Source organism: Nerophis lumbriciformis, linkage group LG18 (assembly GCF_033978685.3).
Source record: "Nerophis lumbriciformis linkage group LG18, RoL_Nlum_v2.1, whole genome shotgun sequence".
Taxonomy (NCBI): domain Eukaryota; kingdom Metazoa; phylum Chordata; class Actinopteri; order Syngnathiformes; family Syngnathidae; genus Nerophis; species Nerophis lumbriciformis.
In genome coordinates, this window is record NC_084565.2 from 37,546,805 (window position 1) to 37,571,317 (window position 24,513).

Sequence of the window (24,513 nt, forward strand, 5' to 3'; positions counted from 1 at the left end):
CCGCATGGAGCTGGAGGGGGCGTGGCCTCCAGCCCCGGCTGAAAATCGGGAGATTTCTGGGAGAATATTTGTCCCGGGAGGTTTTCGGGAGAGGCGCTGAATTTCGGGAGTCTCCCGGAAAATTCGGGAGGGTTGGCAAGTATGACGGATGTACTTTGTGGACGCCGTCTGCTCCACACGCTGTAAGTCTTTGCTGTCGTCCAGCATTCTGTTTTTGTTTACTTTGCAGCCAGTTCAGTTTTAGCTTCGTTCTGCAAAGCCATCCCTAAGCTTCGATGAAGAGTATTACACGGTTACTCTGCCGAGCTCTAGACAGCACAGACACTCAACAACGGCACATTTGCGGATTATAATTACCGGTTTGCAAAAATTAACCCATTTAGGTGAAATTACATAATCTCCCACGGCACACCAAACAATATCTCACGATACACTAGTGTGCCGCGGCACAGTGGTTGAAAAAACACTGCATTAGGGGGTGTCCCAATCTGACATTGATATAGGATATATCAGTCCGATAACCGTAAAAAAAATATGCCCGGGATTATATTGGCTTCCATTTAAATTATCAATATAACGCCAATGCATGCAGTCTACTTGGACACCCAGTTAACATCTATAAGTCCTCCAAGAAGCACACATGGTTGGTCTTTTCTTTTATTCTATTTTAGTGAAGTCCTTACAAATGCTAATAATAATGATAAGAAAATGGCTACTAGGGGCTAACAGCTACACAACAGGTGAGCACACAAAAGCACAGAAGCTCGACACGTCTCTTTTATAAACAACGCTGCAGTTTAAAACACAATATTTGTCAATATAGACAAGTATCAAACAATTATAGTTGCACATTACTTACAGATACAAAGTCTCCAGCACAGAAACATATTAGAAAGCCTACAGTCACAAATGTGTTTGCATCATTTAAACTATTATTTGTAGACACTTGAAGTCACCAAAAAACAATTACCACTCCACTTCAACTTAAAGACAGCATGTGTCCGTTCCAGAATGCTAATAATAAACAGCATAATGTTTTTTTTTATACCTACCCTTGTTCTCTGTTTGATTCTTTTCACTTGATCGACAACATATTAAAGATACGTACGATTCCTGCTGATATTTTATCAGATTAATATCGTTATCGGCCAATACTCAAGTACATCGGTTTTGTATCAGATTCAGAACACCCATAAAAGTTCTACACAATCATTGATTGCATCGTTGCTTGCATTAATTACACTAGTTTGTTATTCAAATTTAGGCTCTTTGTAGGTGGCGACTTGTCCAGGGTGTACACCGCCTTCCGCCCGAATGCAGCTGAGATAGGCTCCAGCAAAAGGGACAAGCGGTAGGAAATGGATGGATGGATGTATTTAACACTTAAAATCACTGTTTCGGCACATTTTCACGAATAATTTCCTTAGTTCTGGTAAAGACATACAAAGCCATTGTTTGAGTTTATCTGCTTAACTTTATTACTTAGTTGTGAGAAAATAAGATTGTGTTTTAGGTTATTTTGTGGTAGGAAATTGAGGATTTAAACTGTGGAAATGCTGCGATTAACAGAAAAAAGGATTAAATAAACATATAACATTTTTTTATTGTTCTTGTTTTTCCAATATAGTTTGGACATCTGCAGTACCTATTTATGTTTACTCTAGCTATCTGTCTAAATATAATATATATATATATATATTTTATTCATCGGTCAGAATGTTTTTAGGGACATTCGAATGCTCAGGACTTACTTCGATGCTGGCTCAATGGCTCCCCGTAGTTTTTGCGAAAATCGAAACACATCAGTTTAATCAGAAACATAAAAAACTTGTCATGCTTAAAGTTGGCGGTATGAAAACATGACAATAATGTTTAAAAAAAAAAAAACATTTGACGCTCATTTAGACACCAGAGTACTCGAATCAGGACCCCAAGATATACATACCGGTGCCCTTTAATGTGCCTGACTTTTTTTTGTTAATACCTGTTTTTTGGTCAATTTGTCATAAGGTCGGTGCAAAAGTCCATTTTATTTTGTGAAAACATGAAATAAATCATCCTCCGAATGGCAAACACTACAACAAAAGTTCAAGATTCAATAATCCACATACTGGTGCCCTTTAATGTGCCTGACTTTTTTTTGTTAATACCTGTTTTTTGGTCAATTTGTCATAAGGTCTGTGCAAAAGTCCATTTTATTTTGTGAAAACATGAAATAAATCATCCTCCGAATGGCAAACACTACAACAAAAGTTCAAGATTCAATAATCCACATACTGGTGCCCTTTAATGTGCCTGACTTTTTTTTGTTAATACCTGTTTTTTGGTCAATTTGTCATAAGGTCTGTGCAAAAGTCCATTTTATTTTGTGAAAACATGAAATAAATCATCCTCCGAATGGCAAACACTACAACAAAAGTTCAAGATTCAATAATCCACATACTGGTGTCCTTTAATGTGCCTGACTGTATTTTGTATTTATTTTTTCAATCTTTTGGGGTTAATTTGTTGTAAAGCTGGTGCAAAATTACATTTTATTTTGTGCAAACGTGAAAAAATGATACTGCAAATGAGAAACATTATAATAAAATATTAAAATGCAATACCTTCGTACAGCAGGTTTTCTTCGGAGGAGCTAAACTATTTTTTTATTTATTGTAAACGAGAACAAATAAACCATAGACATGATTAAGTATTACAATCAAAACAATAAATATGGAGGCCCGTTTCTGGAACTGAAGAAAAATACTAAATCCTAATTATTAAATAAAACGTGATAATTATAAGATTTAAAAAAAAAAATCGAAATTATGAAATAGAATGTCAAAATTATAAGATAAAAAGTCATAATCGCACATGGGCAGTTTGTATCTCATAATTTCAACTTTCTATAATTGCAGAAATACTTTTTATCTCATAATTACGACTTGTCTCATAATTTTGAAATTTTATCTCATGATTTCGACTTTTTTACTTTATAATTTGGATTTTTAATCTCATAATTTCGAGTTTCTTATCTCATAATTTCGATTTTTTTAATTTCATAATTTTGAATTTATATTTTACGATTATGAATTGATCTCATTTTGACTTCTTATCTCAAAATGTTGACTTTTTATCCTCATATTTATCTCCCAATTTCTACTTTTTATATCATGATTATAATAATAGTAATAATAATGGATTCGATTTTGATACAGCGCTTTTCTATTATTAGATACTCAAATATGACTTTTAATCTCAAAATTTCGACTTTCTCATCTCATAATTTCGATTTTTTTTATTTCATAATTTTGAATTTATATCTTTAATTGTTCGCAGCTGAGTGTGAAGCGACTGGGATGAGAATTAGTACCTCCAAGTCCGAGTCCATGGTCTCGCCCGGAAAAGGGTGGCGTGCCATCTCCGGGTTGGGGAAGAGATCTTGCCCCAAGTGGAGGAGTTCAAGTACCTCGGAGTCTTGTTCACGAGTGAGGGAAGAGTGGATCGTGAGATTGACAGGCGGATCGGTGCGGCGTCTTCAGTAATGCGGACGCTGTATCGATCCGTTGTGGTGAAGAAGGAGCTGAGCCGGAAGGCAAAGCTCTCAATTTACCGGTCGATCTACGTTCCCATCCTCACCTATGGTCATGAGCTTTGGGTTATGACCGAAAGGACAAGATCACGGGTACAAGCGGCCGAAATGAGTTTCCTCCGCCGGGTGGCGGGGCTCTCCCTTAGAGATAGGGTGAGAAGCTCTGCCATCCGGGAGGAGCTCAAAGTAAAGCCGCTGCTCCTCCACATGGAGAGGAGCCAGATGAGGTGGTTCGGGCATCTGGTCAGGATGCCACCCGAACGCCTCCCTAGGGAGGTGTTTAGGGCACGTCCGACTGGTAGGAGGCCGCGGGGAAGACCCAGGACACGTTGGGAAGACTATGTCTCCCGGCTGGCCTGGGAACGCCTCGGGGTCCCACAGGAAGAGCTGGACGAAGTGGCTGGGGAGAGGGAAGTCTGGGCTTCCCTGCTTAGGCTGCTTCCCCCGCGACCCGACCTCGGATAAGCGGAAGAAGATGGATGGATGGATGGATGATTATGAATTTAGCTCATTTCGACTTTTTATCTCAAAATGTTGACTTTTTATCTCATAATTGTGACTTTCTTTTCTCACAATTTCTACTTTTTCCCTATTTACTATGAATTTTTGTCTCATGTTTCGGATTCACCATTGAGGTATTTTTTTATTGGCGCAAACGGGCTTCAATAAACAAAAGATGAGAAGCATATTTAAAAAAAATTAAACCTCTGACGCGGAACGTTTTTGAGGACCTGTGCTCGTTTCCGGTGTTTTCGTACTTCCGGTTAGTATCTGCAGCAGCCGTCGGTTCGCTTAACGGACTTTGTCGTGAAAGAATCAAACTTTGTGCCACGGATAAAATTCAAATATATTTAAAAAGTAACCACTGCTAATTGTTATGGATTCTGCGTAGCTAACTTTAGCATAGAAGTCCTTTAGTTTGCTGCGTGTGGCTAACGGGGACAGCTAATAGTGCTAACTAACGAGCTATCTCTCTTTTTTTTCCGGAATCCGATCGTCTGTTTTCGTCTTTTTGGTGAAAACAGCGAAAATAAGTCGTCAGCATGGACATAACGCCGCGGCGTCAATAACAGGTACGTAAACTAGTCTTGTTGACATTAAGGAGTTCGACTTTTAACAGCTGGAGGATGTTTTGGTCCGGAGTTTGGAGGCCGTAACATTCACTACAAGACGTCATTTGTAGCGCGGAGTGGGCTTCCGAAACGTGTCACGTGATTAATTTAGCCTACATCAGCAATATTATTCCACCAAACTCCACAGTGAAGTGTTCACATATGTGTGGACGTGTTTGAGTTGATCGTGCGAGACGAAATACTTAGTGAGAATTATAGTGACGTTACCTCAACCATCATTGCTGTGTGTTGCAGACAGAAGGTCAGGCCACCATCAACATCAAGATGCTAACCTAGAAGCAGCTTGCTGCAGTGACCTCTCAGTCCAGTTGCCAGCCGTCATTTAGAGACCATGTCGGAGAACCAGAACAACAACAACATCCCCTTCAACAACAACAACCACATGGGGCCCAACAGGATCCGCAACCCCAACATCAACCAGAACCCGCTCATCAACGTCCGGGATCGCCTCTTCCATGCGCTTTTCTTCAAGATGGCCGTCACCTACGCGCGCCTCTTTCCGCCGTCGTTCAGGAGGGTGTTTGAGTTCTTCGTCCTTCTTAAGGTCACTTCAGTATTCTTTTATCCTCATTTCTGATCTCATCATATTGACTTTGGCTGGTGTGCATGAACTACTCTTCATCCCCTCTTCGTCATCAGGCGCTCTTTGTCCTCTTCATCCTCGCCTATATCCACATCGCCTTTTCCCGCTCGCCCATCAACTGTCTGGAGGCGGTGAGGGAGCGTTGGCCCCGTGACGGCATCCTGCGCGTCGAGATCCAGAGGAACTCCAGCCGGGCCCCGGTCTTCCTGCAGTACTATGACTCAGAGGAGGGGGGCACGGGCGGAGGCATCGCTGGACTCAGTCTGGCAGCGCTGCAAGAGGAAGAGGAGGAGGAAGAGGACGAGATGATGGTGGAGATGTTTGACAACAGCTCAGTGCAGGTGAGAGAGAAAGGCGGGCTTTAAGACAGTGTAAGGCTGGGCAATATGGACGAAAAAGTCTCGATGTATTTTTGCTTAAACTTGATATTCGATATACCGTATTTTCCGCACTATAAGGCGCACCTAAAAACCACAAATTTTCTCAAAAGCTGACAGCGCGCCTTATAACCCGGTGCGCTTTATATATGGATTAATATTAAGATTCATTTTCATAAAGTTTCGGTCTCGCAACTACGGTAAACAGCCGCCATCTTTTTTCCCCGTAGAAGAGGAAGTGCTTCTTCTTCTACGCAAGCAACCGCCAAGGTAAGCACCCGCCCCCATAGAACAGGAAGCGCTTCTTCTTCTACTGTAAGCAACCACCCGCCCGCGTAGAAGAAGAAGAAGCGCGCGAATATTACGTTTCATTTCCTTTGTGTGTTTACATCTGTAAAGACCACAAAATGGCTCCTACTAAGCGACAGGGATCCGGTTCATGAAAAGACGCAATCTCTCCATCCGCACACGGATTACTATTTCACAGCAACTGCCTAAAGACTTTCAAGAAAAGCTGGCTACTTTCCGTGCATATTGTAAAAACAAGATAGCTGAAAAAAAGATCCGGCCAGAGAACATTATCAACATGGACGAGGTTCCACTGACTTTTGATATTCCTGTGAACCGCACTGTGGATACAACGGGAGCACGTACGGTGAATATTCGCACCACAGGGAATGAGAAGTCATCCTTCACTGTGGTTCTAGCTTGCCATGCTAATGGCCAGAAACTTCCACCCATGGTGATATTCAAAAGGAAGACCTTGCCAAAAGAGACCTTTCCAGCCGGCGTCATTATAAAAGCTAACTCGAAGGGATGGATGAAGAAAAGATGAGCGAGTGGTTAAGGTAAGTTTACGCGAAGAGGCCGGGTGGCTTTTTTCACGCAGCTCCGTCCATGTTGATATACGACTCCGTGCGCGCCCACATCACGCTGGTTTTTAATATATTATTAAAGTTTGACTGACCTATCTGACTGTTTTTTTGACATTCCTTTAGCGCAGTTAGATGCGGCTTATAACACGGGGCGTCTTATAGGTGGACAAAGTTTTGAAATATGCCGTTCATTGAAGGCTCGGCTTATAACCCAGGGCGCCTTATGGTGCGGAAAATACGGTATATCCATCCGTCCATTTTCTACCGCTTGTGCCTTTTGGGGTCGCGGGGGGTGCTGGAGCCTATCTCAGCTGCATTCGGGCGGAAGGCGGGGTACACCCTGGACAAGTCGCCACCTCATCACAGCATTCGATATATATGTCTCGATATATTTTTGGTAGAAGTATACATATAAAGATATTCATTTTTGAGGGAGATTCAGTGAAATTGAAGTGAATGACAACTGTACTGTAAACAGTCAGTGGCACTTTTATTAAGCCAGTTAGTCAAGATGGGTATTAACTAGAGATGTCCGATAATGGCTTTTTTGCCGATATTCCGATATTGTCCAACTCTTAACTACAGATACCGATATCCACTGATACCGATATATACAGTTGTGGAATTAACACATTATTATGCCTAATTTTGTTGTGATGCCCCGCTGGATGCATTAAACAATGTAACAAGGTTTTCCAAAATAAATCAACTCAACTTATGGAAAAAAATGCCAACATGGCACTGCCATATTTATTATTGAAGTCACAAAGTGCATTATTTTTTTTAACATGCCTCAAAACAATAACTTTTTCATAACATGGTCACTAGTGCCTAGTTTCTCTTGTTATATTCTTATTTTACTGTTATAATTTTATTCTCATTGTTTATTTTTATTTGTATTCTTATTGTAATATTTTTCTATTCTGTTTCCATTTATACCCCCATTATTTACTTTTTACTTTTTAAATTCGATCTCAATTCTGTACTCTGCTGCTGGAATTTTAATTTTCCTGAGGTAACTCTCCTGAAGGAATCAATAAAGTACTATCTATCTATCTATCTATCTATCTATCTATCTATCTATCTATCTATCTATCTATCTATCTATCCAAACAACAGCTTGGAATTTAATAATAATAATAATAATAACTGGGATTTATATAGCGCTTTTCTAAGTACCCAAAGTCGCTTTACATGTAGAACCAATCAATCATTCACACCTGGTGGTGGTAAGCTACATTCATAGCCACAGCTGCCCTGGGGTAGACTGACAGAAGCGTGGCTGCAATTTGCAAATCATTGTATTCTGTTTTTATTTACCATTTACACAAAGTGGCAACTTCTCTGGGTTTGAGTTTTGTATTTAAACGTTGAACATAAAAGGTTTGTGTGAACGTGTTAGCGATGAATGAGTGGACTACGCAACCTAACAGATTATCTGTATCCGATCCTTCAAAGGTGGCAGAGTGTTGTCAGCTGATTTTAAAGGAACTACAATGATGACAAATGACAATAAATTAAGGTGATATCATTTTTTTGGGACATGCTCTCCCTGAGAGAGACTATGAGAGGTTGAGGTGAGCGAGGTTGAGGTGGGGGGGTAGGGGTTAGCGGGGGGTTTGTATTGTAGCGTCCCGGAAGAGTTAGTACTACAGGGGATTCTGGGTATTTGTTCTGTTGTGTTTATGTTGTATTACGGTGCAGATGTCCTCCCAAAATGTGTTTTGTCATTCTTGTTTGGTGTGGGTTCACAGTGTGGCGCATATTTGTAACAGTGTTAAAGTTGTTTATACGGCCACCCTCAGTGTGACCTGTATGGCTGTTGAACAAGTATGGCTTGCATCAATTCGTAATGAGTAAAGCCGATAGATATTATGTGACTGGGATGGCATGCATGTAAAGGAAGTGCCTTAAAAGGGTTATTGTCTCTCTGTACCTCTCCCTACGTCCGTGTACACAGCGGCGTTTAAAAACGTCATACATTTTACTTCTAAAAACCGACACCGATCATTTCCGATATTACATTTTAAAGCATTTATCGGCCGATAATATCGGCAGCCCGATATTATCGGACATCCTTAGTATTAACAGCACAGAAAATAAACTGTTTAAGTAGTGCAGAGTTACATAACATAAATAACATTTAAAAATATTCTTTCTACATAAAATAAATAACGAAGCTGTGCAAATAATACGACATAGAACCTTTATTTAACCAGATAAGAAACCCATTGAGATCAAGATCTCTTTCACAAGGGTGACCTGGCCAAGAGGTCAACAGCACATGTCACAGAGCAGTTTCAAAAAAGTAATACATTAAGACACACATTTTTAAAATACTTAAAAGAGAACTGTAAAACAATAAAGATTTACACCTTTTAAAACCACAGGCACTGTGTCAAACTCAGATAAAACATACATTTGCAGGCAGGCAGGCACTTTTTAATTCCCAGTCGACGATGTAATGGACACAAGCGTACGGTTCTGTGGTCCTACTAGAAGTGGTCAGCGCCAAGTAAGTGACTTTACTTCATTGTGCGGCTATGATCCTCATCACTTTGTCGTACATTTCGCTTGAAAATTCTCTTTTCTCTTCCCTGACTCTCGTCGTCGTTTGGAATGTATGTTGTGATTTCTCTTCCTGGTTCCATGACCCGCCCTATCTTTAGACATGTCCGATAATATCGGCCGATAAATGCTTTAAAATGTAATATCGGAAATTATCGGTATCGGTTTCAAAAAGTAAAATTTCTGACTTTTTAAAACGCCGCTGTACGGAGTGGTACACGGACGTAGGGAGAAGTACAGAGCGCCAATAAACCTTAAAGCACTGCCTTTGCGTGCCGGCCCAGTCGCATAATATCTACGGCTTTTCACACACACAAGTGAATGCATAGCATACTTGGTCAACAGCCATACAGGTCACACTGAGGGTGGCCATATAAACAACTTTAACACTGTTACAAATATGCGCCACACTGTGAACCCACACCAAACAAGAATGACAAACACATTTCGGGAGAACATCCGCACCGTAACACAACATAAACACAACAGAACAAATACCCAGAACCTCTTGCAGCACTAACTCTTCCGGGACGCTACAATATACACCCCCCGCTAACCCCCAACCCCGATCGCCTCAACCTCCTCATGCTCTCTCAGGGAAAGCATGTCCCAAATTCCAAGCTGCTGTTTTGAGGCATGTTAAAAAAAATAATGCACTTTGTGACTTCAATAATAAATATGGCAGTGCCATGTTGGCATTTTTTTTCCCATAAATTGAGTTGATTTATTTTGGAAAACTTGTTACATTGTTTAATGCATCCAGCGGGGCATCACAACAAAATTAGGCATAATAATGTGTTAATTCCACGACTGTATATATTGGTATCGGTTGATATCGGAATCGGTAATTAAAAGATGGACAATATCGGATATCAGCAAAAAAGCCATTATCGGACATCTCTACCTATCTTGCCTCTGATTGGCCTGTCCCTAATGTTTTGCCCTACTCTTCACCAATCGTGAGTCGTGACTCATAGTAAACAACCAATCATGGATGTTCTTATACGTAAACCAACCAATCCTTGATCTTTCCCGTATATGTTGTCCCCTACCCGTGGAGTTGCACTAGTCCAGTTCTCTCTTTCTCTTCTCCCTCTCGTTTCTTTTGTACCATGGGTCTAAAAATAGCTAAGCAACGGAAATCGCTACTTTCCCGAGCGCGGCGCACGCTGCTGTTCACTGCTCCCCTCGAAGCTGCTGCCAATCTACTGGGAAATGTAGCTGAGCTACGTAGCTGGAGGTGTCACAGTCAGGCTCCATATTTGCTTGTGTTGTTGTTGTTGTTGTTGTGGGACAGTGCAGTGGGGGGGGGGGGGGAGACAACAAGCACCGTTTGGAAGGGGAAGAGGGGCTTAGTAGCCCAAGGAACACAACAAATAAGCGATGTTTGGTCATTTTAACGCGGAAAAAATTATATCGATACTACGATATTTTCTTAATACATATCGTGTTTAAAAATATTGTAATATTTGCTGACCGGGCTTTCTGCTCCACCGCTCCCAGTCTGTGGAACGCTCTCCCTGACCACCTGAAGGCACCACAGACTGTGGATGGTTTTTTAAAAAGCTTTTTTTATATAGATATATGCATACTAGTTTTAGCTATTTGGCTGTTCTAGTTTTTATTTTTATTTTTATTTTTTTAATACACTGTAGCACTTTGAGGTTGTTTAATAATAATAATACCTGGGATTTATATAGCGCTTTTCTAAGTACCCAACGTCGCTTTACATGTAGAACCCATCATTCATTCCCACCTGGTGGTGGTAAGCTACTTTCATAGCCACAGCTGCCCTGGGGTAGACTGACGGAAGCGTGGCTGCAATTTGCGCCAACGGCCCCTCCGACCACCACCTATCATTCATCATTCAATTCACCGGTGTGAGTGGCACCGGGGGCAAAGGGTGAAGTGTCCCGCCCAAGGACACAACGGCAGGGATATTTTGATGGTAAGAGGCAGGGAGCGAACCTGCAACCCTCAGGTTTCTGGCACGGTTGCTCTACCCACTACGCCATGCCGCCCCACTTTACTCAATGTAAAGTGCTTTTTACAAATAAAATCTATTATTATTAATACATATTACAAACTCGATATATCGCCCAGCCCTAAGAAAATGTATAAGTAATTCCCTAAATAAAAATTAATTAAATGTAAGGTCAGATGTAATCCATGTGTAAGTCCTAATCCAAGTCCAAATGGCCCAGTTTGAGCTGGACTTGGAGCCTCGTCTGAAGCCGTCCCTGAGGAGGCGAGTGGGAACAGTCGACGAAGGAGCGGCAGGAGGGGCGAACACCAGCCAGGACGTCTCCTTTAGTCATGGCACAAAAGGTACGCCGCGCCAGGATCGTGGGGCACCACCTTCCTGCTCATCCTCACAGAGCTGCTTTGTTGTTCCAGCGTGGCCTCTGGAGGAGTACATGGTGGAGTATTCCCTGGAGTACGGCTTCCTGCGTCTGTCTCAGAGCACGCGGCAGAAGCTCAACATCCCCGTCATGGTCGTCACGCTGGGTGAGACGCGGCGGTAGGGCGGTCAATTACTCGCACTGGCAGGGTTGTGACCGCAGCCCCTTCTGTGTTTTAGATCCGACGAAGGACGAGTGTTTTGGCGACGGCTTCAGTCGCTTCCTGCTGGATGAGTTTCTAGGCTACGACGACATTCTGATGTCCAGCGTGAAGGCGCTGGCGGAGAACGACGAGAACAAAGGTGATGAAGGGACCCCTGGCGCCCATCTGAGGACAAAGCTCATAAAGATGACGTAACTATATGCTTCTACGCAGGCTTCCTCAGGAACGTGGTGTCTGGAGAACATTACCGATTCGTGAGCATGTGGATGGCCAGAACCGCCTACTTGGCTGCCTTTGTAATCATGGTCATCTTTGTAAGCCATTCTAGTCCAAGTCAGCCGAGTGAACACAACCAGAAGCACAGAGAGCCAATGTTTCTTTTTTGTGTGTTACTTTTCTCAGACTCTGTCAGTGTCCATGCTGCTCAGATACTCTCATCACCAGATCTTCGTCTTCATCGGTTAGTATGCTCCTCACACACTTGTGAACCTTATTGCTTCTCAATCAGGGATATTCAACTACCGTATTTTCCGGACCACAGGGCGCACCGAATTATAAGGCGCACTGCTGATGAGCGGGTCTATTTTCATATAAAAGGCGTATTAAAGGGGTCATGTTATTTTATTTTTTTCTAAATGTAAAACACTTTCTTGTGGTCTACATCAGTGGTCCCCAACCACCGGTCCAGGGACCGGTACCAGTCCGTGACACATTTGCTTCCGGGCCGCGGAGAAATATTAAATAATTTATAAACTACTGCATTTTCTCCTACTTAACTTTCGCCTGTCCCACGAGACACACCAACAAGCTTGTTTATAGATGTACAATAAAACTCCTAATAGGAATTTTCCCTTTGTTATATTTTTTATAACTTTGTGACATGATACAATGCACATTAATGAACATCCATTTTCCATTTTCTACCGCTTAATCCCTTCGGGGTCGCGGGGGGCGCTGGAGCCTATCTCAGCTACAATCGGGCGGAAGGCAGGGTACACCCTGGACAAGTCGCCACCTCATCACAGGGCCAACACAGATAGACAGACAACATTCACACTCACATTCACACACTAGGGCCAATTTTAGTGTTGCCAATCAACCTATCCCCAGGTGCATGTCTTTGGAGGTGGGAACCCACGCAGTCACGGGGAGAACATGCAAACTCCACTCAGAAAGATCCCGAGCCCGGGATTGAACCCAGGACTATTCAGGACCTTCGTATTGTGAGGCAGACGCACTAACCCCTCTTCCACCGTGCTGCCACATTAATGAACATATAAAATATAAATGTGACAGACTGTAGCCTAAAGCTGATTTCCATCTACATCTCATTGCAAAGAAACAAGCCCAGGCCTCCCACTAATTCAGCGTTATAGTGAGTTGTATTTCTCATGCACTTATTTTTGCTGTGTTTATCTGGCACAAGTGGAAAGCCGGTCCGTGAAAGTAATTCCTACATTAAACCGGTCCGTGGTGCAAAAAAGGTTGGGGACCACTGGTCTACATAACATGTAATGGTGGTTCTTTGGTCAAAATGTTGCATAGATGATGTTTTACAGATCATCTTCAAGTTTTCTGACAGTCGCTTCAAGATGCGCCGTTTTGTGGGCGGTCTTATTTACGTGGCTCACCTTCGACAGCGTCTTCTCCCCGTCATCTTTGTTGTAGCGGTGTAGTGTGCAAGGACAGGAGTGGAAGAAGTGTCAAAATTTGGAGCTAACTGTTTTAATGACATTCAGACTTTACTTCAATGAATATCCGTGACTCACTAGTGCAACAACAATGTATCCCGTGAAAAAGCGTCCGACCGGAACTCTCTAATAACTAAAGTTTTGGTGTTGTTGTTTACTTGTGTCTAGAGATGTCCGATAATATCGGCCGATAAATGCTTTAAAATGTAATATCGGAAATAATCGGTATCAAAAAGTACAATTTATGACTTTAAAACGCCGCTGTACGGAGTGGTACACGGACGTAGGGAGAAGTGCAGAGCAGTTGCGTCTCCCAGTCATACTTGCCAACCCTCCCGATTTTCCCGGGAGACTCCCGAATTTCAGTGCCCCTCCCGAAAATCTCCCGGGGCAACCATTCTCCCGAATCTCTCCCGATTTCACCCAGACAACAATATTATAAGGAACTGTCTTTGAGTGCCGGCCCAATCACATAATATCTACGGATTTTCACACACACAATTGAATGCAATACATACTTGGTCAACAGCCATACAGGTCACACTGAGGGTGGCCGTATAAACAACTTTAACACTGTTACAAATATGCGCCACACTGTGAAGCCACACCAAACAAGAATGACAAACACATTTCGGGAGAACATCCGCACCGTAACACAACAGAACAAATACCCAGAACCCCTTGCAGCACTAACTCTTCCGGGACGATACAATTACCCCCCACCTCAACCTCCTCATGCTCTCTCAGTGAGAGCATGTCCCAAATTCCAAGCTGCTGTTTTGAGGCATGTTTTTAAAAAAAAATGCACTTTGTGACTTCAATAATAAAAATGGCAGTGCCATGTTGGCATTTTTTTCCATAACTTGAGTTGATTTATTTTGGAAAACCTTGTTACATTGTTTAATGCATCCAGCGGGGCATCACAACAAAATTAGGCATAATAATGTGTTAATGCCACGACTGTATATATCGGTATCGGTTGATATCGGAATCTGTAATTAAGAGTTGGACAATATCGGAATATCGACAAAAAAGCCATTATCGGACATCTCTACTTGTGTCATATTGCAGTCTTCACGTATCTCGTATGTGTGACTGCCATCTACCGGTCACACTTATCATTACACCATGTAAAATAGCTTCAAGGTCGGTAAGCACAACCAAAATGATTCCGTACATTAGGCGCACCGGGTTATAAGGCGCACTGCACAAAAATGCAACTGCCAAAAAGGAGAGGACTTAAGGTGGTGCCTTGAGGAACGCCTCAGTTTTGTGAATACCAGGTTTGGAGCTCAGAGTTCAATGGGCCACTCTAGTGTTTTTAGGACTTTGCTGCAAAAATGTGCCTCCCAGGTTTTGAACTGAGGTTGGGGGAAGATATTGTGTCATCACACGTTATAGAGCCCTGCTTTGAATAGTATAAAATAAATTACGAGCCGCACTTTTGACCTGGTGCTTGTTTCTTCTGCTCCATCGCCTACAGTGGACCTCTTGCAGATGTTGGAGATGAACATGACCATCGCCTTCCCAGCAGCCCCTCTGCTCACAGTCATCCTTGCCCTCGTCGGTGAGTTCCCTTCTGTTACCGTGCCTTTAATCAGGGGTGTCCAAAGTGAGTCCCGGGAGCCATTTATGGCCCACAGCTAGTTTTTTGGCCCGCAATACATTTAAAGATTCTGTTTGTAACTTGTTCTGAGAACATAATTACAAACATTGATACCTTAAATTAGTTATCCAATCGCTATCATTAGCTAAGAACACGCAAAGGTAATATGCGTGCACATGTTGCGTAGTGTACTGGTAGGTCATTACATCCTACATGCGGTAAATAGCTAGAATATCATGCTTAAAATACATTGAAAAGTCAGCACTCTTTAGGCTTCTGCTTAAGGGTTGCCAATAATTATAATATTGATGATAATACATAATAATTATGGCAAAATGTAATGAGAAAGCTACAAAAACAACAGTAACAGAGGTTGGTAAAAATGTATTATGTATTGAGAAAACATTTTAATGTTAAAAGGGTAATAGCAAGCATGATGTGCTGCATGTGTCATGATCAATACTATAGTGACTTACTGGACAGATAGTTGTCTGTTTGGTTCAGCTGGCCAGGGACGGTTTTTTTGTGTTGTTTTTGGGTAGGTGGAAAAGGGTGGAGTGCCATCTCCAGGTTGGGGAGGAGACCCTGCCCCAAGTGGAGGAGTTCAAGTACTTAGGAGTCTTGTTCACGAGTGGGGGAAGAGTGGATCGTGAGATCGACAGGCGGATCGGTGCGGCATCTTCAGTAATGCGGACGCTGTATCGATCCGTTGTGGTGAAGAAGGAGCTGAGCCAGAAGGCAAAGCTCTCAATTTACCGGTCGATCTACGTTCCCATCCTCACCTATGGTCATGAGCTTTGGGTTATGACCGAAAGGACAAGATCACGGGTACAAGCGGCCGAAATGAGTTTCCTCCGCCGGGTGGCGGGGCTCTCCCTTAGAGATAGGGTGAGAAGCTCTGTCATCCGCGGGGAGCTCAAAGTAAAGCCGCTGCTCCTCCACATTGAGAGGAGCCAGATGAGGTGGTTCGGGCATCTGGTCAGGATGCCACCCGAACGCCTCCCTAGGGAGGTGTTTAGGGCACGTCCAACCGGTAGGAGGCCACGGGGAAGACCCAGGACACGTTGGGAAGACTATGTCTCCCGGCTGGCCTGGGAACGCCTCGGGATCCCCCGGGAAGAGCTGGACGAAGTGGCTGGGGAGAGGAAAGTCTGGGCTTCCCTGCTTAGGCTGCTTCCCCCGCGACCCGACCTCGGATAAGCGGAAGAAGATGGATGGACGGATGGAATTTTTGTTTTGCGACTGCAGGGTTTGTTGGCGCAAACAGTTTGTCTTTTGTTGTGATGCAGTTTCTTTGAGCAGTGTCCTCTTCGCCAGATACAGCAAGTATTTCCATTGATGATTACATTGTCTTCCTCTCAGCACAGCAGAAGCACTCCATTTCTGTCGGCATAGCTTGGCACCAGGTTCCCCCTAGGCATGCCGGTCTTGACTCTCTCAGCTTTTGTCTGCTCCAATGTTTTACCCTTTTTGTGCTCGTTAAGCTTCTACAACCAGCAGTTCATCCTCTGTATATTCAGGTTCAGAAAGATAAGGTTGGGAATCCTCGTTTGTTCAAAAAGTCGTCTTAGTTGTCGAAACACTAATAATAACATGCTAGGGATAATTGTCTCCTCATTGTGTTGTTTTGCTTTAGAGAAACTTTCAATGTTTTTTTATTTCATGGGAGGTCCCAGAAGGACAGTTGATGGGGGGATTTTTAAATATACTTAAATAGAACGACAAAATAATTTGTCAAATTGTCAAAAACATGGCACGCTCGCTAAAGGCTAAAATATGCTTGCTCGTCACATAGCCTGTGTGGGACTGACACCGGTTGGTTCCTGCCCTTCTGAAGCCTTCGGCGTACCTTTTACATGTACCTTGCTTCAGCTGCGACGCCGACCGCTGAGCTGTGATTAGTCTGCTTTTTTAGTACATCATTTACGGGTTTCGGTTTCTGACCATCCTCTGCTTCGACCCGTTCACTCCGGTAACAATGTGAAGGTTGCTTAAGTCGCCATTGTTTACTACACGGACTACACACAGGAAGGTAAGAAGCTAAGCAAGAAGAGTTGTGGTTGCTCACTCAGAAAAACACTGCCCCCTGGCGTTGTGGAAGAGACTTACAAGTCTAAGAGACTTAAACTTACCGTAGACTTCCTTTTATTGTCATTCAAATTCGAACTTTACAGGACAGATAAGAACAACATTTTGTTGCATTAGCTCATGGTAGTGCAGGATAAAAGAGCAATAAGGTGCAGATATACCGTATTTTTCGGAGTATAAGTCGCACCTGCCGAAAATGCATAATAAAGAAGGAAAAAAACATATAAGTCGCACTGGAGCCCGGCCAAACTATGAAAAAAACTGCGACTTATAGTCCGAAAAATACGGTAAATAAATAGATTACTGTACAGATAAATATATTGCACTTTTGCATATGCATCCACGTTTATGGATGTATGTTATATTGTCTTTATATTCCAGCAAGTTTATCCATTTTGGGGGGAATTGAGGGGATTATTATGATGCGTTCAAGAGTCTTACGGCCTGAGGGAAGAAGCTGTTACATAACCTGGAGGTTCTGCTACAGAGGCTGCGGAACCTCTTTCTAGGGTCCAGCAGTGAAAACAGTCCTTGGTGGGGGTGGAAGGAGTCTCTGCAGATTTTCTGAATCCCCGGTCAGGCAGCGGCTTTTTGCCATCTCCTGAATAGGAGGAAGAGGAGTCCTGATGATCTTTTCCGCCGTTCTCACCACTCTCTGCAGAGACTTCCAGTCTGAGGCACTGCAGGCTCCAGTCAAGACAGAGATGCAGTTGGTCAGTAGGCTCTCTATAGTGCAGGGGTCGGCAACCTTTACCACTCAAAGAGCCATTTTGACCCGTTTCACAAATTAAAGAAAACAATGGGAGCCACAAAACTGTTTTGAAATTTAAAATGAAATAAACACTGCATACAAAGTTTTTTTTTGCTTTGTGCTATGTAATAAACCAGAGGTCTCAGACACGCGGCCCGCACCTTAATATGAAAATTTAATGTTAGTGCGGCCGAGTTTTATATGAATGGCGCTTGACAGCGTCATACTTGCCAACCCTCCCAATTTTTCCCGGGAGACTCCCGAATTTTGTGGCAACTATTCTCTCGAATGCCTGCTGATTTTCACCCAAACAACAATAATAAGGGCGTGCCAAGATGGCACTGCCTTTAGCGCCCTCTACAACTTGTACCAACAGCGTGCCAGCCCAGTTACATGTCATATGAGGCTTCTGCAAACACACATGAGTGACTGCAAGGCATACTTGGTCAACAGCCATACAGGTCACACTGAGGGTGGCCGTATAAACAACTTTTAACACTCTTACTAATATGCGCCACACTGTGAACCCACACCAAACAAGAATGACAAACACATTTCGGGAGAACATCCGCCCACGTCCGTGCGTCGGTTGAGGTGGGCGGGGTTTGGTGGTAAAGTTAAAAGTTAAAGTTAAAGTACCAATGATTGTCACACACACACTAGGTGTGGCGAAATTATTCTCTGCATTTAACCCATCACCCTTGATCACCCCCTGGGAGGTGAGGGGAGCAGTGGGCAGCAGCGGTGGCCGCGCCCGGGAATCATTTTTGGTGATTTAACCCCCAATTCCAACCCTTGATACTGAGTGCCAAGCAGGGAGGTAATGGGTCCCATTTTTATAGTCTTTGGTATGACTCGGCCGGGGTTTGAACCCACAACCTACCGATCTCAGGGCGGACACTCTAACCACTAGGCCACTGAGTAGGTGGGGGTGTATAATGTAGCCCGGAAGAGTTAGTGCTGCAAGGGGTTCTGGGTATTTGTTCTGTTGTGTTACGGTGCGGATGTTCTCCCGAAATGTGTTTGTCATTCTTGTTTGGTGTGGGTTCACAGTGTGGTGCATATTAGTAAGAGTGTTAAAGTTGTTTATACGGCCACCCTCAGTGTGACCTGTATGGCTGTTGACCAAGTATGCGTTGCATTCACTTGTGTGTGTGAAAAGCCGTAGATATTATGTGATTGGGCCGGCACGCAGATAGTATGGTGAAAAAGCGGACGCGACGACAGGTTGTAGAGGATGCTAAAGGCAGTGCCATCAGGGCACGCCCTCAATATTGGTGTCCGGGTGAAAATCGGAGAATGTTTGCCCCGGGAGAGGCACTGAAATCCGCAAGTCTCCCGGAAAAATCGGGACGGTCGGCAAGTATGCAGCTGAGCCGCATCAGAGTGATCAAAGAGCCGCATGCGGCTCCGGAGCCGCGGGTTGCAGACCCCTGCTATAGTGCCTCTGTAGAATGTGCTGAGAATGGGGGGAGGGAGCTGTGCTCTTTTCATCCAACGCAAAAAGTGCATGCGCTGCTGAGCTCTTTTTACAAGAGCTCAGGTGTGTAGGGACCAGGTTATATTGTCAGTTATCTGCACTGCCAGGAACTTGGTGCTCATGCGTCATCCCAACGCTGTCATTGGGATGCAAGCCTTTACTCCACAACACGTTCATGCACATCATGAAAAAGAGTCACTTCTGTCATGGCTTTTATGCGGGGGTCAAAGTTCAATCCAAAGATTCTTTGTTTCATTCAGGTATGGAGGCCATCATGTCTGAGTTCTTCAACGACACGACGACAGCCTTCTACATCATCCTCATCGTGTGGTTGGCGGATCAGTACGACGCCATCTGCTGCCACACCAACACCAGCAAACGCCACTGGCTGAGGTGGGTCACGTGACCCCCAAAGAGCTTCTCATTGGCGGCTGGCAGAAGCCGCTGCGACAGAATGTTCCTAATTCTTTATACCACTAATTTCCTGTTGGTTTTTCAGGTTCTTCTATTTGTATCACTTTGCCTTCTACGCATATCATTATCGCTTCAATGGTCAGTACAGCAGCCTGACGCTGGTCACTTCCTGGCTCTTCATCCAGGTCAGTTGCACACACACACACACACACACACACAAACACACACACACACACACACACACACACACACACACACACACACACACACACACACACACACACACACTATTGGACTCGTCTTGTCACATGGTTACACACTTGTGAACTTGATGCAGTTTACTCAATTACCGTATTTTTCGGACTATAAGTCGCAGTTTTTCCGGGTTCCGGGCTACATTATACACCCCCACCTACTCAGTGGCCTAGTGGTTAGAGTGTCCGCCCTGAGATCGGTAGGTTGTGGGTTCAAACCCCGGCCGAGTCATACCAAAGACTATAAAAATGGGACCCATTACCTCCCTGCTTGGCACTCAGTATCAAGGGTTGGAATTGGGGGTTAAATCACCAAAAATGATTCCTGGGCGCGGCCATTGCTGCTGCCCACTGCTCCCCTCACCTCCCAGGGGGTGATCAAGGGTGATGGGTTAAATGCAGAGAATAATTTCGCCACACCTAGTGTGTGTGTGACAATCATTGGTACCAGTGCGATTTATATATGTTTTTTTCCTTCTTTATTATGCATTTTCGGCAGGTGCGACTTATACTCCGAAAAATACGGTATTCAAATGTGAGCCAACTAGGGACGTGCCGATCAGTATCGGACGATTTTCTTGATAGTCATTTCTGATTAATGCCGATCACAATCACTGATCCCATGTCTGGCTGACAATATTTATTTATTTATTTATTTATTTATTTATTTTCAGCAGCTAATTTTGTCCATACAGAGTGTGGAGCCACTCTCCAAAGCTAATAATAATAATTTACATTACAGCAACTAACTGCATTTTTTAATATTTTATGTAACATTATCACTGGAGGATGAGGATAAACATGTTACACACAGAGTAAGGACGGCGTGGCGCAGTGGAAGAGTGGCCGTGCGCGACCCGAGGGTCCCTGGTTCAATCCCCACCTAGTACCAACCTCGTCATGTCCGTTGTGTCCTGAGCAAGACACTTCACCCTTGCTCCTGATGGGTGCTGGTAGCGCCTTGCATGGCAGCTCCCTCCATCAGTGTGTGAATGTGTGTGTGAATGGGTAAATGTGGAAGTAGTGTCAAAGCGCTTTGAGTACCTTGAAGGTAGAAAAGCGCTATACAAGTACAACCCATTTATCATTTATTTATTTAAGCCAGCATGCTAATAACTAAGTAAACAACACCAAGTAATAAGTGTTTAATAAAGTTTAAGAAGCGTAGATCAGTGTTTCTTAACCATACGGCCCAGCGAGCGCCCGCTATAGGGCCGCCAAAAAATATCACTCAGTTGTAATACACTTTTCCACCACTTGTGGCAGTAATGACAAGATCCAACAAACAGAAGAAGTCAGGAGGTAAAGTCATACAGAAGTTTCTTAAGCGCAAAAATGATGACTAATGTGGTAAAGTTTTATTTTCATTTGCACTTTAATTTTGTTGAAATGTTATTTAGTAAAACATGTTTTATTATTATTTATTATTAAATAGAATGTATTTATTTTAGCACTGTGTAATTGTAATGTTTTTTCGAGTCCATCTTCTGACAAATACCCATGTCAAACATTGGTTGTCCAAGAGGAACTTGGAAAGGCCGAAATCAATTATATTACTTTGAGCAACACTATGAATTTCCAGAATAACAAAAGCTTTATCTATCACTCATCTAACACCCTTGATAATCAGCATGCTTTTGTAACACTCCACTTCTGTATTAATATCCTGAAGTTTACCATATTAAAACAATTTTACTAATGAGCTGGAGCTACCGGAAGTGAACCTGGAAATGTTCTGTTCATATTCTAGTCAGTGACAGAGCCCGCCCTCGCCGAACTCGATCGGTAAGTCCAAAGAAAGCTAAGAGCCGGAGATTCAAGAATTAGATGGGTTAGTGTGGCTGACACAGGGCTTATTTAGGCAAAATAATTATTCCTTTAAGGAGTTATCCGGCTTAATGTAGACACGGTAACTGCTATTATAGTCTTGAAAATATACAAACAATATGTAAAAATAAACCCACACTGTCTAGCTTTTAATGCAATTACAAGTACATAATGGCTTGTTTTAATAAAGTTACAAGTATGTGCACCAATACATAGTTTTGTGATAATGTGATGGCAGTTCAGTTTCTTCAAATGTGACAAACTGTAAAAAAAAAAATGTATGCTGTGTTTTGGTTTGTTCAGTATTAAAAGAAATTTAAAAAGTATGCCAATTACGTCATGAAATGAACAAAGTGTTAGGGTTAGGGGGAAAAAATAGTTGATGGTAAGGTTTCGTGTTAATGGTTTTACCATTCAGAAAGAATATACCGTATTGTTCGGAGTATAAGTTGCACCGGAGTATAAGGCGCACCTGCTGAAAATGCATAATAAAGAAGGAAAAAAACATATACAGTGTAAGTCGCACTGGAGTATAAGTCGCATTTTTTGGGGAAATGTATTTGATAAAAGCCAACACCAAGAATAGACATTTGAAAGGCAATTTAAAATAAATAAAGAATAGTGAACAACAGGCTGAATAAGTGTACGTTATATGAGGCATAAATAACCAACTGGTATGTTAACGTAACATATTATGGTAAGAGTCATTCAAATAACTAAAACATATAGAACATGCTATACGTTTACCAAACAATCTGTCACTCCTAATCGCTAAATCCCATGAAATCTTATACGTCTTGTCTCTTACGTGAATGAGATAAATAATATTATTTGATACTTTACAGTAATGTGTTAATAATTTCACACATAAGTCGCTCCTGAGTATAAGTCGCACCCCCGGCCAAACTATGAAAAAAACTGCGACTTATAGTCCGAAAAATACGGTATTTACATTTGAAATAAAATAAAACGTCAGAAAAAAACAAAAATGGTTAAGTTTTAACATTTATGATCTAGATCCACTCGAAGTCCATTGCACTGGTCGCCCAGGGGGGGGCCCCACATCTGCGGTCCCCTCCAAGGTTTCTCATTGTATCCCTTTGGGTTGAGTTTTTCCTTGCCCTGATGTGGGATCTGAGCCGAGGATGTGGTTGTGGCTTGTGCAGCCCTTTGAGACACTCGTGATTTAGGGCTATATAAATAAACTTTGATTGATTGATACTAATGAGCTGGAGCTACCGGAAGTAAACCTGGGAATGTTCTGTTCATATTCTAGTCCGTGACAGAGCAGGCCGTGGCCAGCATACGTTGGGGGTCAAATGTTATATGAAGCGCCTTGTCATTAAACAGTAATTTACATTTTTAAGTTCTTGTGGGTCAGAACATGATTATATTGAGTTTGACCGGCATCTTCTTTGTCTGCGTTCAGCACTCCATGATCTACTTCTTCCACCACTACGAGCTGCCCGCCATCCTTCAGCAGATCCGCATCCAGGAGATGCTCCTGCACAACCAGCAGGCGGGTCAGGCCAACCAGACGGCGTTGCAGGACAGCCTCAACAACAACAACGCTGCCGCCGGGCCGCCGGAACCCTCTGCCGCGCCCCAAACCGGACCCGCCTCTGTCGTCCAGCCCCAGCCTGAGGCTCCGCCCTCCTCCGCAGCCTCCCCTCCAGCGCCGGGCGGCGGCGAGGTGCGCTCGGAGCTCAACTGGGTGGCGCAGACAGCCGCCATCATCACCGAGGCGCTGTCCTCCTCTCGCCAGGAGGGGGCAGCCACGTTGGACGCCATCCATCGCCAGGACCCTCCGCGTCCAACCGCCGAGATCAGTGTGGTGGCAGAGTTCTGGATGGGAAGTGCAGCAGTTGGAGGGGGAGGAGCCTGCGTGGAGGGAGGAGGAGCTACAGGAGAAGGCGAATCAAGCGCCGAAGGAAGAGCAGCGGATGCAAACGTCTCCATAGAAACAAAACCCTCGGTAGGAGCTCCTCCAGCTGGAGTGGCAGACAGTGTCGGGGCTCAGGAGGAGGGCACCCCACAGACAGACTGCCCCCCCTCGCAGGCGGCTGATACAGACTGCACAGCGCAGCAGAGCTCCTCCCACGCGTCCTGAGGTATCGTCATGGCGATGATATCCCCCTCGGAGCATCACATGATGCATGCGTGCTGAACAGGAAGTAAAAGCAAAACACTCTCCAGCTGCCATGAGCACGTGAATAATCAATAATCAATTTGTGGTGGAGGTGGTCATCTGTTCCGATAACGACACTCTTTTAATGATTAAATATTGACTGATTGCTCTAGAAATATGAGATAAAGCAAGATCACTATTGATACTTTTTCCAATAAACAGAGGAAAGAAAATATCTCGGATGAGTTTAAAAGATCTAAACATTTGGGAAAATGTTTAGAAAAGATGTATGGAAAATCCACACAGGACGTTATTGACTTTTGTCAGCTTTGTATGTGGGTCCACATGCTTTTATTTTGAATAGAACAGGAAGTTGCTATATCACTTAAAAAGAATGAATGCCTTAATATGCCTCAGTCGTGATTTAAGGGCGGCTGCGTCACACCTTAAGCCCCGCCCACCAACGTCACCAACAAGGTGGTGCGAATGGAGGGGGCGGAGTCAGTCATTGTCATGCATTCAATGTATTTCAAATATCTCAGCAGTAAAACTTGTTTTTTTTGGCTTTTGTGTGTAAATTCATACCTTTTTTTTCCCTA

General features: G+C 43.4%; 2 protein-coding genes across 3 annotated transcripts in view; one reads left to right on the plus strand and one right to left on the minus strand.

The window, feature by feature from the left end:
• The window catches only part of med16 (mediator complex subunit 16), a 33,883-nt gene extending 31,953 nt beyond the window's left edge, over nt 1-1,930 (minus strand). The window contains exon 1 of the mRNA XM_061978296.2: nt 1,752-1,930. The gene's annotated coding sequence lies outside the window, so the exon portion shown is untranslated. The remainder of the gene's footprint in view (nt 1-1,751) is intronic.
• Nucleotides 1,931-4,325: 2,395 nt separating this feature from the next.
• On the plus strand, nt 4,326-24,482 carry tmem259 (transmembrane protein 259). 2 transcript variants are annotated; one of them, XM_061978300.2, is made up of 12 exons: nt 4,326-4,647; nt 4,942-5,251; nt 5,347-5,631; nt 11,315-11,438; nt 11,508-11,618; nt 11,692-11,814; nt 11,889-11,989; nt 12,078-12,135; nt 14,850-14,933; nt 19,552-19,684; nt 19,791-19,890; nt 23,216-24,482. In XM_061978300.2, the coding sequence occupies exons 2-12, from the start codon at nt 5,039-5,041 to the stop codon at nt 23,894-23,896; spliced, it is 2,013 nt and encodes a 670-aa protein (XP_061834284.2). In that variant the 5' UTR covers nt 4,326-4,647; nt 4,942-5,038; the 3' UTR covers nt 23,897-24,482. The 2 variants fall into 2 exon arrangements, with proteins under 2 accessions (XP_061834284.2, XP_061834283.2); XM_061978299.2 differs by having other exon boundaries at nt 11,315-11,618.
• The last annotated feature ends 31 nt before the right edge of the window (nt 24,483-24,513 follow it).

Bases quoted from the DNA above. Each gene is read 5' to 3' on its own strand.
- tmem259 (XM_061978299.2), top strand. From the start codon at position 5,039: ATGTCGGAGAACCAGAACAACAACAACATCCCCTTCAACAACAACAAC. The intron at 11,815-11,888 runs GTGATGAAGGGA...GCTTCTACGCAG, and splicing joins GGAGAACGACGAGAACAAAG to GCTTCCTCAGGAACGTGGTG. The intron at 14,934-19,551 runs GTGAGTTCCCTT...TGTTTCATTCAG, and splicing joins AGTCATCCTTGCCCTCGTCG to GTATGGAGGCCATCATGTCT.